Source organism: Schistocerca piceifrons, chromosome 2 (assembly GCF_021461385.2).
Source record: "Schistocerca piceifrons isolate TAMUIC-IGC-003096 chromosome 2, iqSchPice1.1, whole genome shotgun sequence".
Classification (NCBI taxonomy): Eukaryota; Metazoa; Arthropoda; class Insecta; order Orthoptera; family Acrididae; genus Schistocerca; species Schistocerca piceifrons.
In genome coordinates this window covers 41,886,132-41,902,970 of record NC_060139.1, presented here as the reverse complement: position 1 = coordinate 41,902,970, position 16,839 = coordinate 41,886,132, and the positions used below count along the sequence as shown (strand labels likewise).

The 16,839-nt window shown below is 38.2% G+C and overlaps 1 protein-coding gene across 1 annotated transcript in view; it reads right to left on the bottom strand.

Annotated features, from left to right (window-relative positions):
* The window catches only part of LOC124775131 (serine protease snake-like), a 267,718-nt gene that overhangs the window by 11,545 nt on the left and 239,334 nt on the right, over nucleotides 1–16,839 (bottom strand). Inside the window, exon 8 of the mRNA XM_047249970.1 lies at nucleotides 15,796–15,962. Coding sequence (XP_047105926.1) covers nucleotides 15,796–15,962 — 167 coding nt within the window. The remainder of the gene's footprint in view (nucleotides 1–15,795; nucleotides 15,963–16,839) is intronic.

The window sequence follows — 16,839 nt, the reverse complement described above, 5'->3', positions numbered from 1 at the left end:
AAAGAAAGATTGTGTAGTATGTGGTGATTTTAATATTGATATGGGAAAAGAGGACACAAAGAAACCAAAAATTTGAGGAGATACTAATACATCACAACATGAAGGCAACTGTAATGAAACCTACAAGATTAACTTTGGAAACTGAGTCAATTGTTGATAATATTATCACTAATATAGGTATCAATGTATATACCACAAAGGCTCTACAAACAGGACTTTCTGATCATTTAGGACAGCTATGTGAAGGATATGGAAATCTGAACTCATGAACAGAAGATAAAAATGTAGAAAGAGGTATTAGACATTTCAATCAACAAAACATCAACATATGTAAAGTAATATTGAGAAAAGAACATTGAGCAGACATTCTGCAAGCTCAGGTAACACATCACAAAGACAATGCTTTTCAAGTAACTTAATTATTACTTCAATACAGCTTTTTCAAAAACCAAAAGGAAAAGAAAAATCTTACAAAACAAGCAGGGGATTATGGAGGAAATATATACCTTAAGAGTGATGAAACAGAGGGAAAGTACTGAAACCTACAAATAGCACCAGAAGAAGTACAGACAGTTGATAAGACAAAAAAAGCCAAATCAATTAATGAGAGTATTTCAACATCAACAATAAGATGAAAACAGCCTGGGACATATTCAACTCTGAGAGGGGCAACAAAAACCACATGCAGAAAATAAATAAAATAGAAATTATGAAAGTGAGTAACAAAATCATTACAAACAAAACAGAAATTGCAAACTTCATGAATAATAACTACATAGATACAGTAGCAAACCTAAAGCATGTATGCAATAGTCAAGGAACTCATCAGACCACAATGAAAGATAAGTCAAGCCAGTCAATGTTCCTGAAACCAGTATCTAAAGAGGAAATGACAAAGGCTACAAATAAAGCTTAGTGGAAAAAAGTCTGCTGGACATGATGAGGTGTCAAACAACCTAATCAAGCAGGTGGCAGCAGAAACAATTACACCACTGCTGCACAATGTCAACTGCTCATTCCAGGAAGGAGTATTTCCTGATCAATTTAGTTTAATTAAGGTATAAGGGACATACAAAAAGGAACGAGTTGGAGGCACAATTACAAAAACCAGCACCTGTATGTTACAAGTATTGACCCTGGCTGTTGAGATGCTTGTCCCACTGTGACACAAGCCAGTGAATGGCTGTCTCATAAAATTCCCGGGGCTGCAATGTTAACCAGTTCCGCACGTACAGTTGGATGTCATCATCCGAGGCGAATAATTTGCCCCTCAGTACCTTTTTAAGGGGACCAGAAATGGAGCAATCACAGGTAGAGAGGTCCAGACTGTATTGAGGGTGGCCGAGAACCTCCCATTTGAATTTATGCGGGAGTGTTGCGACTATGTTGGCCATATGAGGCTTTGCATTGTCACAGAGCAGAATGAACCCATGGGTGAGACTGCCAGGCCATTTTTATTTGATCACTTGGAGCAGGGTGGTCAAGGTTTGCGAGTAACACTGGGCATTCGCTGTTGTCCTGTGTTGCATGAAGTGAATCAGAAGGGGGCATCTTGCTCAAAGACGAACATCAGCATAATGATTCACCTCAGATGACGATGTCCAGCTACACGAGCAGAACTGGGTTACATTGCAGACCCAAGAATTTTATGAGACAGCCATTCACTACCTTGTGTCACACTAGGACAAGTGTCTCAATAGTCAGGGTCAATACTTCTAACATACAGGTACTGGTTTCTGTAATTAAGATTCCAGCTCATTTCTTTTTGAAAGTCCCTAATAGGACTTGCATAAAAAAAGGGAAAGGATGATGCTCGTAATAATTACAGGCCAGTATACTTAGTCCCAGGATTCTCCAAAATATTAAAAATGCTCATGCTCAACAGAATAACAGAAAACCATAATATACGCACTCCAGCACAATACATACACCAGAAAGGGAAATCAATGGAAACAGCAATTTAAACATTAACAGAATTTATTCTATAGCCCTTGGACAACCAGACAGTAGTGTCTGACATTTTTCTTCACTTATCCAAAGCATTTGACACAATCATGCAATCCTAGTAAAGAAACTAGAGAATACTGGTATTCATGGACAAGCATCAGGTAGAATAACATCATATCTCAGTAACAGGAGGCAATATTTAACATTAACAACTTACATGGATCAGAAGTTAGAAGGATTAAGTATGCTATACCTCAAGGATCTGTTATGGGACCTATCCTCTTCAATTTATTTGTAAATAATGTACAAAATGTATGAAAATGAAAATAAGATACCGTATGCAGGTGATATGACTGTACTAAATCTTTCCAACAGTTTTGAAGCACTTGAGAAAAACAATTCGTATCAGTCCATAATACAATACAATGGCTCAAGAACAATGAGTTCATTATTAATTTGAAAAAAAAAAAACTATGTACATGGTTTTCAACACTACACAAAAGGAAGAACATATAGATGTTTCTATAGGTGAAAAAGAACTGGAAGAAGTAATTTCAATTAAGTTATCAGCCATAACAGTAGACAGTGAGCTTAACTGGAAGCAGCAGATAAATACTGAATCCAACAAGCTAAGATCAGTGATATTTGTAATGAAATAACTGGATCAGTATGCAAATCAAGACCTCCTGTGCACTGCCCTCATGGACTTTTCGTACCATACATGCAATATGAAAAAGGTATTGGGAAACTCAATAATTACAGGAATGAAAAGAGTGTTCACCCTACAGTAGAAAGCCATTTGAATGATATTGAAAAAAGAAGCAAAAAGAATCTTGTAGCAACTACTTCAAAGAACTTAATATTTTGACATTTCCATCACTGTATATATTCAAGATGATTGTGTCTGCACTGTGAGATCCCATAAAACTGAAGATCAGCAAGACTGTTCATCCTCATGACACAAGGAACAGAAAAAATTGTGTTGCATTTCACACAGACACAAGCTTTGTCAAGGGAGTCACAAAACCTCAATGTTCCCTGCATCTCTAAAAAAGTTTTTAATAGAAGAATTCTACAGTGTGTCTGAGTTTGTAAACAGAAAGCGAGAAAAAGTTCATACTGTGAATGATAAATGTTATGTGCAATATTAATCCAGCAAGGATGTGGTAGGGTCAATTTGTTTTGTTGGCAGTTCTTTGTTATGCAGTTGCACATTGCTGAAGTTATTAGTAGCTGAAATTACTGAACTCATCTCCCTAATGGATGCATGCACTCAGTCGGCTGCCATCCATGAAAGAGATAAATGAGTGCAAATGGTAAGAGGGTATTTCTGACTCCTCCATAACTGGGAAGTAGTAATTCTGTGCCATTTTTCAATTTATGTTTCGTATTTTTTGATGTTTTCAATCAAAATGGACAATGAAGAAAAGGAGGCTGAGCTTATACGTCATTGGCTGGTGGAATTATCAGACAGTGGAATTGACTTTATTACAGATGGTAGTAAAAATGAAGATTGTGTAAGTGAGCGCAATTGCAGTAGCGGTACTGAGTAAGGTCCAAGTGAAGGCAGTGACAAAGAAGATAATATACCACTACATGATCTACAAAATAATTCCCACAATGCTGTGTTACCAGAATTAGTCAATAGCGATTGGAAAATCAGGTACACAGTTCATTTTATTTTGGTAAAGATGGATCCAAGTGGTGCAAAAATCCACCTCAACAACAAGTTTGGGCACGTTCTGAAAATATCATCAGGCGGGTACCTGGCGTGAGTTTAGTGGCAAGATTAACGAAGACAGAGCTTCAATGCTGAAGTCTTTTTTGCTATGAAAATATGCTTAGTATTATCTTGAAGTACACAAACTTGCAAATTGCAGAACAGAAAGCAGCTTGTGAAGTAGTTGCAAATGGAAATGACCATGAGTGAGCTGAAGGCTTATATAGGCTTGTTGGACATTGCTGGATTTTACTGAACACCACTGACCTTTGGGCTTTGTATGGAACAGGCACTGAAATATTTCAGCTGACATTACATGGCAATGTTTTCATTTTATTCAAAGCTGTCTTTATTTTGACAACAAATCCACACATGAAGAAAGAGAAAAGCTTACCACAAATACATTAGATACTTGAAATATTCATTGAAAAGTGCAAGAAGGCCTATTTAATAGGAGAATATACAGCCACAGATGAAATGCTAATTGCATTCAGAATCAGGTGCAAGTTTAGACTAATATATTCCATCAAAACTGGCCAAATATGGCATAAAAATATTTGTCTTGACTGACACAAAGAATTTTTACATCTTCAGCCTCCAAGTATATGCTGCAAAGCAGCCAGAGGGACCATTTTCACTGATTAATGAATAAACCATTTTACGTGGAGAATCAGCTGGTACAACAAATTAAAAAAAAAAAAACAAGCTTTAATGTTAATTTCTATAACTGATTTACAAGCTATAAAGAAGTGTCACATCTGCTGAAAGTAAACAAGCTGACTTCTGTGGCAACAATGCATAAGAACGAGAGGCAAATCCCTACTGAATTTTGTAAACCTCATGATAGAGAAATCCACTCACCTAAGTTTGGTGAAAAACAAAGCTGTTTTTCTCATGTCTAGTCTTCACCACAATGCTGAAATTTATCAACTGACAAGAGATAAACATATTTTATAATTTCACAAAAGGTGGAGTTGACGTTGCAGATAAGCTGAGACTTATGATTTAAGACGCAACTCAAAATACTGAATACGGCCAGCATAAATGCTGCTGTAGTTCAGTGATCAAATAACAATAAAAACTGAAAGTATCATAATTTCATAAAAACACTAGGCCAGGTGCTCGTAAGTGAACACTTGAGTGCCCAACAAGGAACACCTCAACTGCCAAGCAGTTTTCATAAGAGACTCAGAGAATTTAGTGGAGAACTTTCACAAGAATTGACTGTTGGAATCTATGGTGTACAAAAAAGATGCCAAGTGTCCCTATGCTAGACATCATAAGACACCTCATGTTTGTGAAGTTCATTTGTCAAGAACACACTGTTCCATTTGGCTAACAATGTGCTATGGCAAGAGATGATTAACAGCTTATGTCAAAAGTTTATTGTTCATTTTGTGTTCAAAGAAGATTTATCTCATAAATACTTAGCAAACAAATCCAAATTACTGATGAGATTGTATGGTTTTGTAGATTTTAAAAAATATGTAACCTTAAGAGTTGTTAAAATGATTATTTTGTAGACTTTATGTAAAAATTAAGAAATAATGAATTTGTATGCTTCATGGTGTTTATTTCTATGAAAATCCTTTAATTAATAAATAATTCATAAATTTAATTCCTATCTTTTGTTTAAAAGTGCCAATAAATACTTAAAATATATAAATGACAAACAGGGTCAAATATGAATCTCCACATACTTGATGTACACTTTTTGCACCACATCCTCATAGGTTTAAGAGAAACTAGAATTACACATTACATAAGAAACTAAACTACTTAAAAGCACTCATGTACAATATATGATTCACAAAAATGTATTTTAACTCTGATGTAAGTCATTTAGCTTTCTGTTCATCCTGTGCAAGCTATTGTATTTTTTTACTGTGTAGCCTATTATATGTATAATGTCTAGATGTAAGCAAAATGATGCACTTTATATTACATACTTGTACTAAAGGTAATTTACAATAGCAATATACATCACAACTGCAATCACCCCTATTCATATTAGCTCATGGGAACCATCTATTTCAATTTCACTAGAAGTTAAAAACTACGACCACCAACTGCATTTAATCCATCCCATCTGAACATTGTTAGGTCCCTTGCAAGAATTAATGCTGAACTTATTTCTGGCTTTATCCATCTTTCAGTACCTATAACCATTTGAACTTCAGCACTTTGTATTAGTGCCTGGAGCTCTGGTCCTTTTCCAGCTTAGCTATGACAGTTTGAAACTACAATGCTGATAGTTGATAGATCTACTTTCCTGTGTTTGACTTCCATCCTCTTTGACTGACACCTTTTCTATTCTTTCTCTAGACCCTCTAACCTGAAACACTTCCCATTCCTCTCCACAAAGCGCCCACGTCCATTTAGCTGCCTCCTGAGTAGTGGACCCCTAACCTGTCATGCGAACCCAGACACCAACAACCCTAGGGTGCAAGTCGAGGTATCCTACAAAGTTGCAGTACCTTCTGAGCCTCTGGTTCTGGTCTTTGTACCAAAGAATTGCTGTCAGTTGTGTTGATAGTGCTACAGATGGTGAGCTCCACCTTCACCTCCCAAGCAAAACTGGCAGTCTTTACCATTTCAGCTAGTTGCCTAAATCCAGAGAGGATCTCTTCCACTCCAAAGTGATGTACATTATTAGTACTGGCATGAGCTACCACCGGCATGAGCTACCACCAGCAGTTGGCTGCACCCTGTGCTCTTTAAGGCATCCAAAAGCAACCTTTCCCCATCTGGAATGACTGCTCCTTGTCTGCACACTGAGAGCACACTGGATTCCTTCCCCTCCTTGGCAGCCATATCCCTAATGGACCTCATCACACACTTTATGTTGGAGCTCCCAACTATCAGTATTCCCATCCTCTGTAAATGCCCAAACTTTACAGGCCAAGAGGCTTGCTCTTGAACAAGGCGAGCTAGAGCATCTGGCACACGACTTCATCAGCAACAGACAGTGCCGAAAACCTGCTCGTCAGGGAGGCCCTGTGATTGGCCACCCAAAAAGTCTCTCACTGCCTGCCATACTTTGGAATGACCTGCCGGTAGACCATGAGTGAGGCAACATCCTCAGTGAGGGTAGTACTCCGGGCAGCCACTGTAATAGACCAATCAGGGGACCCATGGGCCATGGTGGACATGCCTCAGATCACTACACCCAGTCCCCCACGGTGATGCCCATTGGCAGTAGCTGTGCAACCGAAGCCAACACCATCTGGAGATGTGAGCAAATGGTCACCAACTCTACTTGCATATGAACACAAAAATCACAGTACCTATCCATTCCAAAGACAGCAAAACTCTGCCCTGCACAATTATTGGGACACTCGACCATGCCTAGTAAGCACACAAACACACAAGAAATTAAAAAAACTGAGCTAGTAAACACACAGGTAAGTGAAAATAAGTCGCTCCAGTTTGAAGCTCATGAAAAAAATTCACAAACAAACAGTGTATGCTGTATCTGTAGCAGTAATGCAAGATGGTGTTCCATTAACAATCTTGATTGTGTTTTTGTGAGAGATGCTCCACATAGGAAGAAGTCATATAATGGTGAAATCTTCTAGGAACATATGTACTTAAAACTTGAATGGTAGACAACAGCATGTTGTAGAACACCTCTCTTACAGTATCTGCCAATGGCATTGGCTGAGTATGTGCATGACATTTTCTCACTTACTAAATTATCCTGTAACAGACTGTGCTGTTCTTCTTCGGATCTTCTCTGATTCCTACACTGGTCCCATCTGGTATGGACCCCATACTTATGAACATTATTCAAGTACTGGCCGAACAAGTGTTTTGTAAGCTACTCCCTCTGTTGATGGACTCTTGGTGAGTCTTCAAATGAATCACAGTCTGGCATCTACCTTACCTGTGATTAATTTTATGTGGTATTTCCACTTTAAATTGCCCCATATGCGTATTCCTAGGTATTTCATGGAAGTAAGTGCTTCCAGTGACTGTTCTGCAGTTTTGTAATCATCTGTATATGTATTTGCAGTACATTATATTGTTTATGCTGAGGGTCAATTTCCACTCCCTCCACCAAATGTTAACTCTATGCATGTCTTCTTGCATTTTGCTACAATTTTTCGAGGTCATGACTTCTATGTATACCACAACACCATCTGTGAAAAGCCTTGTTGAACTTCCAATGCCGGCCGGGGAGGCTGAGTGGTTCTAGGCGCTACAGTCTGGAACCGCGCGACCGCTACGGTCGCAGGTGTGAATCCTGCCTCGGGCATGGATGTGTGTGACGTCCTTAGGTTAGTTAGGTTTAAGTAGTTCTAAGTTCTAGGGGACTGATGACCTCAGAAATTAAGTCCCATAGTGTTCAGAGCCATTTGAACCATTTGAACTTCCAACAATATCTACTCATACAGGGTCATGTATTATGAGGGTGGTTTTAAAAGTTCTCAGAATGTAATAGAAAAAAAGTACTTACATAACTGAAACTTTTTTTATTTTTCAATGTAGTCTCCTTGTAGAATAATCCACTTGGTGCAACGATGTTCCAGTGCCTTGATCCTATCTTGAAAATTAGTTTCCTCCAGGCCTCCAAAATAGTTGCCAACTCCAGCTATCAATTCTTCATTTGAAGTGAATCTTCGTCCACCAAGAAAAATTTTTAGTTTTGGAAAGAGATGGAAGTCTGATGGAGCCGTATCAGGTGAATAAGGTGGGTGGGCAACAATTTATACCTTAGTTCATGTAATTTTTCCATGGCAACGGCACGTGTGGACATGCATTGTCTTGATGGAAGATGAATTTCTTCCTTGCTATATCTGGCCTTGTTTGGCGTACCTTTTGTTGCAATTTGTCCAGGAGGTTAGTATAGTATTCTCTAGTAATTGTTTATCCAGTGGTGGAGATAATCTACAAACAGAATCCTCTTCACATCCCAGAACACTGATGCCATGACCTTTCCCGCTGAAAGAATTGTCTTTGCTTTCTTTGGTGGTGGAGAATCAGCATGTTTCCCACTGCTTTGACTGTTCTTTTGTCTCTGGGATATAGCAGTGCACCCAAGTTTCATCTGTGGTCACAGACTGACGCAAAAAATCATCTTTGTTTCTCCTAAAATGGAACAAACATTGTTCCAATATGTCCACATTTTAACTGAAAAATTAGAAATCTAGCATCAAGAGTCGTGGCACCCATCTTTCAGATGATATATGCGAAGCGTGAGCAATTTCATGCACTTTGTGCACGATGGGGAAGGCATGCAATCTATCCGAGTTTTACTAAGGGCAGGTTCTGATAGCCTGAAGGCTTGGCAGGAGCATTTCACAAACTGTATGACTTGTCTGGTGTTTGAAGAGTGCTGTAATGAGTATCTTCAACACATGGCAAAACCGAGATGAAACCATGTCCAGGCTTCATGGGGTTGGGTGGCCACCCGTCATTAAAGAAGTCAGATGTCATAGGCTGAACAGATTGGTAAAACAGGACAGGTGGTGAACAGTGGAAGACCTAATGCCAGACTTTAATGCTGGACAGAGTACAAGTGTGCCTGAACACACAGTGCACCGAACTCTCCTAATAATGGGCCTCCGCAGCCTAAGACCCATACTTGTGACACTGCAAACATCACAACAATGGCAGCTACAACTGAAATGGGCATGTGACCATCAGCACTGAATGTTGGCAGTGGCAGTTGAATCCTGATGCCTTCTTCATCATGCTGATGGGAGGGCACGAATCTGTCATCTTTCAGGGAACAGCTCCTTGGCAACTATACTCCGGGACAGAGACAAGCTGGCAGCAGTTTCATTACACTCTGGGGAATATTAACGTGGGCATCCACAGGTCCAGTGGAGCTCTTGTAAGGCACCATGACTGCCAAGAAGTATCATACACTGATTGCAGACCACATTCACCCCTTCAGGTAGATAATGTTTCCTAATGGCAGTGACACTTTTCAACAAGATAATGCACCACACCACAAGGCCCAGAGTGTGATGGAATTGCCTGAGGAACAAAGTGGCAAGTTCTAATTGACACGCTGGCTTCCCAGCTCACCAGGTCTGAACCCAACCGAATACATCATTGAAATCATTGAACGTGGCGTCACATATCCCCCCCCCCCCCCCCCCCCCCCGAAATTTATGGTACTTAGGTGACCTGTGTGTGCAGATGTGATGCCAACTCCCTCTAGTGACCTACCAAGCCCACATCACTTCCATGTCAGCTATTAGGTAGGTGATCATAATGTTGTAGCTGATCAGTGTATATGACAATGGCAAATGCTATCTGGTAATATTCACTCTTCTTAGAGCCTCCATGCATGGATATATTTTTTGTGATGCTACACACAGAAATGTGGTGCCACACTGTGTCATGGTTTGTTGTAGGCAACATCACTATCAGTCTGCCTCTCTGCTGCTGTATCAAGAAAAGCTGCAACAATGGTCACCATGTTGACAGTCTGTACTGCATCAATCATCATTACTCTGTCTGTGTGGATATGTATCTTGCTATGAACAAGCCCATATCCTGAATCAAGGTATGTAACATCAATGGAGGCTCCTGCATCCCTGAGTGAACAGTACATCTATTAGGTAGGTGATCATAATGTTGTAGCTGATCAGTGTATATGACAATGGCAAATGCTATCTGGTAATATTCACTCTTCTTAGAGCCTCCATGCATGGATATATTTTTTGTGATGCTACACACAGAAATGTGGTGCCACACTGTGTCATGGTTTGTTGTAGGCAACATCACTATCAGTCTGCCTCTCTGCTGCTGTATCAAGAAAAGCTGCAACAATGGTCACCATGTTGACAGTCTGTACTGCATCAATCACCATTACTCTGTCTGTGTGGATATGTATCTTGCTATGAACAAGCCCATATCCTGAATCAAGGTATGTAACATCAATGGAGGCTCCTGCATCCCTGAGTGAACAGTACATCTATTCCCTCAGATGCTAGTTGTACAGGGTGTTGAGTTTGGCCCCTCATGAAACCATGATTTCATATTTGCACGGTAGTCACAGGACCCTTACCAGTGCAAGAGGCATTGTAGTCAATCAACAAACTGTAGTCTTGATAAACCACAATCCTGATACTGTTGAATTTTAATTCCATCACATGCTATATTTTTCTTCTTCCTGCACACGACATATAACACGATCTTTTCAGAAACAATCAACATTTAAATGCAGTGTCAAAATGAGAAACCTGCTGTGTAATCTTTCCTTGGATGCAAAATACAGATTGCATTACACCTCCCAATTTTTTATGGTGCAGTAAAATGCTAATAACCTGTATATCCAAGAATGTAGTACACTTTACTTTTTTCATTCTGTTTCCACGGTATCAATTTTAATCGTCAATAATGAATTTTAGGTGTTCCAGGAAATTTCCCTCCAGATCTATGAGTATTTTTATCCCACCAATTACTCACTGTCTCATCAGAAAGAGGAATTTCTGGTACAAGAAGATAGTATTTCCACTACCTTCTGTTTGTGCTTCTCTTTTCTGAAGACTGGTAAGAATGGTTCTTATTTTCCTCTACAGGGTGTATATGTGTACAAGGAAAAAAAATCCCAGATTTCCTGGTTAAAAATACACATTTTCCATGTAAAGTTACAGTATACTTTCCTTCGGGGCTGTAAAATTTATCAATCTTATGAATGGTTAAGGTTTTATACACCGGTGTAGAACTTTCTGGTACTTTAGAAATCAGAACACGGAAAAAAACGCTACATATTTTTGTGTTACAAAAGTATAAATTCGAATTCCACCAAACACAGCACATTAGTTTCCGAAGCATTGAAATCAAGATTATGATGTGCTGTTTTAGGCCAATCATAGCTCATGTCATGTGATATCACCAGCCGATGACAGCAGATATTCCACAGTCTGTCAATATTCAGAGCTCAGGCAACATGATGTTGTCAGTCAATACAACATTATTGTTAAGTAGCGCGAACACAAATAGGAAAAGTTTATGGTAATATACATGATGTACATATAGTGCATATATAATATTGGTCATTTTTTGTGTGTGTTACACTTTAAGATACATCACACAAATGTATCACAAAAATTTTAGATAATTAATAAATGTGTGGTTCTCTGGGCTCGAAATTCTTCTAAGCAGCTGGTTCTTAAAGTGATGTTTTAAATTAGAGTCAAATGCTCTGAGAATTAAGAAATTCATCCAACATTCTCAGACGTAACATAATCCATCTTGCGTAAAGGATATTTACTTTGAAACTAATGCTTCTCAAACTAACATTCGTAATATTTGCCTGCGGCCTGTTAGAAACAGGTTCATTTTAGCAGCTGCCAGAGAGCATCAGAAAACAGGCATTACTGCGCTTCCATAGCTACGATGCCTTAGGAAGCCCATATGTTCATACAAACTCACATTATGTCATAAAAGAAACAGGACATCAGAGGCTGTTTCAGAAGCATCAGAATTTGGTAAACCACACTAAAATGCATAATTCCAATGTAAGTGGACATTCGTATGTCCAAATTCACAATGGAGGAGGCCCTAATCAGATATTAAGCTTTTCAGAGTGGTTTTTGGGACGTAAATTTTCTTGGAGTGCCACTATTGTATTTTCTCATGTTAGGTTCTTTATCATGGCTTAACCTTCCAATTGGTGGGCAAATGTGTCAGATACGCAGCGACAATGTTTGTTACCTTTCCTTGGAAAGCAGGAGGGAGGGAAATCCCCCCTTTGTTCTAGCCTCCTCATTTGACCCCACCCTACTTCAGTCCTGACCGCTGCCCGCTACGGTAAACAGCAAGCTAATAACAAGTGTTTCGTATCTGAGTAATACACGCAACCCTCCATTTAAGTTTTTAACTTTACATTTTCCATTATTTATTGCTAAATGTTTAATGCTTATTAGTAATTTAAAGTAGCGTACATCATGAATTTATATGTGTCTCAAATCGACAATGAAATTAAGTTAAATCGTATGTCAGATACGCGTGACCTTCAATGCTTCCATCATGTTATTTATTCAGTTTCATTTCATATTTATTTCTTAGGTACTATAATTTAAACAATCCTTTGGATGTTGAAGCTGTCTAAATGCAATTCTGCACGACACCGACGATTAATATGATCAGGACAACAGTTTTATAGAGGACAATGACAGTGATGAAGACAAGCACATATCGGAAAGAGATAATGATTCTGATACGGAAATGAATGCTCAGTTCAGCTCAGAAGGTGACAAAGATGAGAGCACCAAATCAACATTTAAAGCTGTTCAAAGGGGAAAAAAGTCAAGGTTTGGGATAAAAAAAAAAAGGAACAGGCGAAGGCAAGGAAAACCAAATATTTTACTTCATCTGCCCGGAGTAATCAGACCTGCGAAAAACATGACTAATATTCTAGATTCTTGGAAGTGCCTCCTATCTTACACAAGGATTCAATGTATTGTAGAAAATATAACCAAATTGATTATTACAATACAAGATAACTATTCTCGTTCAAGGGACGATCAACAGACAGACACAGTGGAAGTGAAAGCCTTATTCAGGCTGCTTTATCTCGCTAGGTTGTACCACACGAATCGTCTGAATCTCAATGACTTATGGTGGATGGATGACTTCCTAACCGTCGTGAGTATAGAAAGATTTCAGTTCTTAATGTGATCTATTCGTTTTGATGCTGTGGAAACAAGAGAAGAATGAAGAAAAACTGACCGCCTTGCTCCTATAAGAATTATTTAAGAAGAATTCATTGTGAACTGCCAAAAGTGCTATTCACTTGGTAAAAATGTCACAGTTGATGAAAAACTCGAGGCTGTTTGAGGTAGACGTGGTTTCATACAATATATGCCAAAAACCAAGCAAATATGGCATAAAAATTTATGCTTTAGCCAACTCTCGGCTATTTTATACATATAATATACACTGGAATGCAACCAGAAGGTCCATTTAGTGTAAGCAATAAACCTTCTGATGTTGTGAAAAGGTTAGCAGCACCCATCATCTACAGTGGGAGAAATATGATGGTTGACAGTTGGTTTACGGATTACAATTTGGTAAAGGAATTGGCATAAAAAAAATTTCATACGTTGCCAAGTTACGAAAAAATAAGCCCCAAATTCCTCCAGAATTCACTGCAACCCCACTCAAGTCTGTTTGGTTTCAGCAAAGAGACAACACTTGTTTCATACATGACAAAAAAGTGCAAGAATGTTTTGTTGATATCTAGGTGATCTCAAGAAACCAGAAATTATAACTTTTTATAATCACACAAAAGGAGGTGTTGACACTGTCAACGAACTTCGTGGGTCTTTCAATGCTGTGAGAAACACAAAGCGATGGCCTCTGGTGGTGTTTCTTTTGATGATGAATGTTGCTGTCATAAAGTCATTTATAATCTGGAGAGGCAACACAAGCAATAATCTCAAGAGAAGAAAATATCTCAGATATATTTTGAATGAACTTGTGCAGGAACATGTAAAACGGAGAAGTGCTAAACTGGCTAGAGACCTCCGCACAAAAGTTTTAAATTTGTTGCACACAGAAGGTGAGCAGCAACAGCAACAAAGAAGAGGAGAGGAAGATCAATCTCTGGAGCCTCTGAAGAAAAGATGTAGGCCGTGTTTAGTCAGTAAGAAAACGAGAATCACCTGTTTCAAATGTGAAGTATGTGGATGGTTTGTTTACAACATTCAAGAAATGTTTGCAGTGATTGCATTTCAGCTTCTAAATAATCACTCGTTTCAAATGTGTGAGATATAGATGGTATGTTTTGGTTACATCATACAAGAAGTGTTTGCATTGATTGTATTTCAACTTGTAAATAACTTTAGAATATTGAGAAACCAAAATTTCAAGCATAATCCTGTATAAATTTGACATTTGTACACGGAAAGTAAGTATCAGTATCTCGAGAAGCTGTGGGAAGAAAATGTGTGTTTTGAAACATAACTTTATTTCTAAATAAATTTTTTACCTTGCTCCTGTTTGTATAACCTGTGAATAATACCTAATATTACTTTTATGATAAAAAATTAATGTTTAAAAAGACATAAAGTTTATTAACAACAAGTGGTATCTGTAAGATACGCGCAACCGTCCTTGTCTGACTAGATGATGCGCCTATCAGAAGGTTAATGCTATATGTGCCAGAAGATGAAAAAGTGCATTTGAAATTCAGCAAACAGTTGAAACTAGCTAACAGTTTGGACTAAAACACTTCATTTCAAATAAATTGACTACCTCTGTGGAAAAGGTTAATAAAAGCCAATTTTTCTTAGCGAACTGACATAAATAACTTCATTGTTCTGTAAGGTGCTTAATTCCACAGCCAAAAATGTGATAATAAAGTTAAATCATAAAACAAGCTAATAACAATTTTAGCCTTCCATAATTATGTGGAAGTATTTTAATTCACTTGATAGCCCAAGCCAAAGAAATCCATTTTGTTTTCATTTGACGTGTGAACTTTAAGTGAAGAGAAAACAGCAAAATCACTAACATCCACACTTAAAATAACCAGAAGCAGGAAACTGCTCATACACAACTAAACTAAGGATGTGCATGAGCCTGCTGGAAAGTGCTCAAATGAACCTAATGCTAACAATTGTGACATTATGTTCATTCTTAAGCAGTGTTGTTATGAAGTATTGTAGAGTCTTTGTCATAAAGCCTTTAACACATTTTGCTGTTGATAGACGTTACAGTATAGTTCTTACAAGTCAAAATTACAAAATGTTAACCAAAAACTAGAACACTAAAAAATTCCCAGCTTTTTCCCAGTTGTCCCAGGGTGTATACATCTTGCTCTAATTAATAATTTTCTTGATATGAGGTACCACAGCAATGTAATCATGCATAATTAAATAAATGCATACAAACAACTGCGAGAAGTGGAACCTCTACAATGTCTGTTTAGTAGATAGTTGTTGTTTCCTTTAGTCATCTGCAAGAGGTTTTCATGTATAATCAGTGACAGTTGTTCACCCATTGAACCAAATACTACACATGCGTATGAGAACTATGCACAGAAAACTGTCACCCTGAATCTGTTTTTTATTCATTGAAGTGCTAACTATGTTAACAGATCTATTACACAGTGCAGATATAATAGATTACCTGCAGTAGTATAGCACATTACAATAGCATACCTGACAAGTGTCTTTGCCACCTGTAAGGACCCCAGCACACATCATTGATGGTGCAATTCCACGAGGCAGACTTGTGAGCTTGCGAAGACTTTTCCATAAGTTATTGCACATTTCATTATCTATTATATCAAGAACAACTTTCCGCAAAGTGTCACTTGTTTTTCCAGCTGCAACATAGAACACCAACAGAAATGAAAACAATATCAGACAGTAAGACTTTACTTTTAGGTGTGGCTTTTAACATATTACTTACACTGGTCAACATGAGAGATCAAAAGATTTGTTTTATAATTAAACATCATTTAAGTGTGAAGGAAATGGTAGTGTCAGTATTCAAACTAGATAGTTATAGCTAGGTATGTGTGTGGATTAACTGCATAATACAGACTAAAAATATCAATAAAAATAATCAGTTTTTGAAAATATAAATGGATAGACAAAAAAATCTTCTCACCAAACAGTGGCAGGAGAACACACACAACAGTTGACAAAATACAGGGTGTCCCACTCAAACCTCCCTGACTTCAAGGACCTAGTACAGGAAAACCACAGTAGATATAACAGTGAAAAATGCACCACGTTGTAGAGAATCTCAAAGAATTTATATTCCCATGTCAGAAGTGCCAAGTATCGTTGCCAGAGTACAGCATGGTCGCATGAATTTAAAATGGTGACTCCACAGCAGCGTGTGCAAGGAGAAACAAAATCGCTGATTAATGTGCAAAGAAATTATTATCATGTGTATGAATGTGATCCACCTGTTGTTAAAACAATTAAGGAATGGAAGTTTCTGGCAACAGGAAGTGTTCTGAAACATTCTCGCAGTGCACATTATGGAGTTTCAGAAGAGACAGTGGATGACATCAGACAAACATTTCTCAGAAGCCCACGTAAGTCAATTCGTCAAGCATCTAGGCAATTTGATGTACCTCAGTCAACATTGAATCATGTAGTTCACCAGTGTCTTCTTATGTGTGCTTACAAAGCGGGAATTCTGCAACATGTGACACCAAACGACAAACCACACCGACAACAATTTGCTGT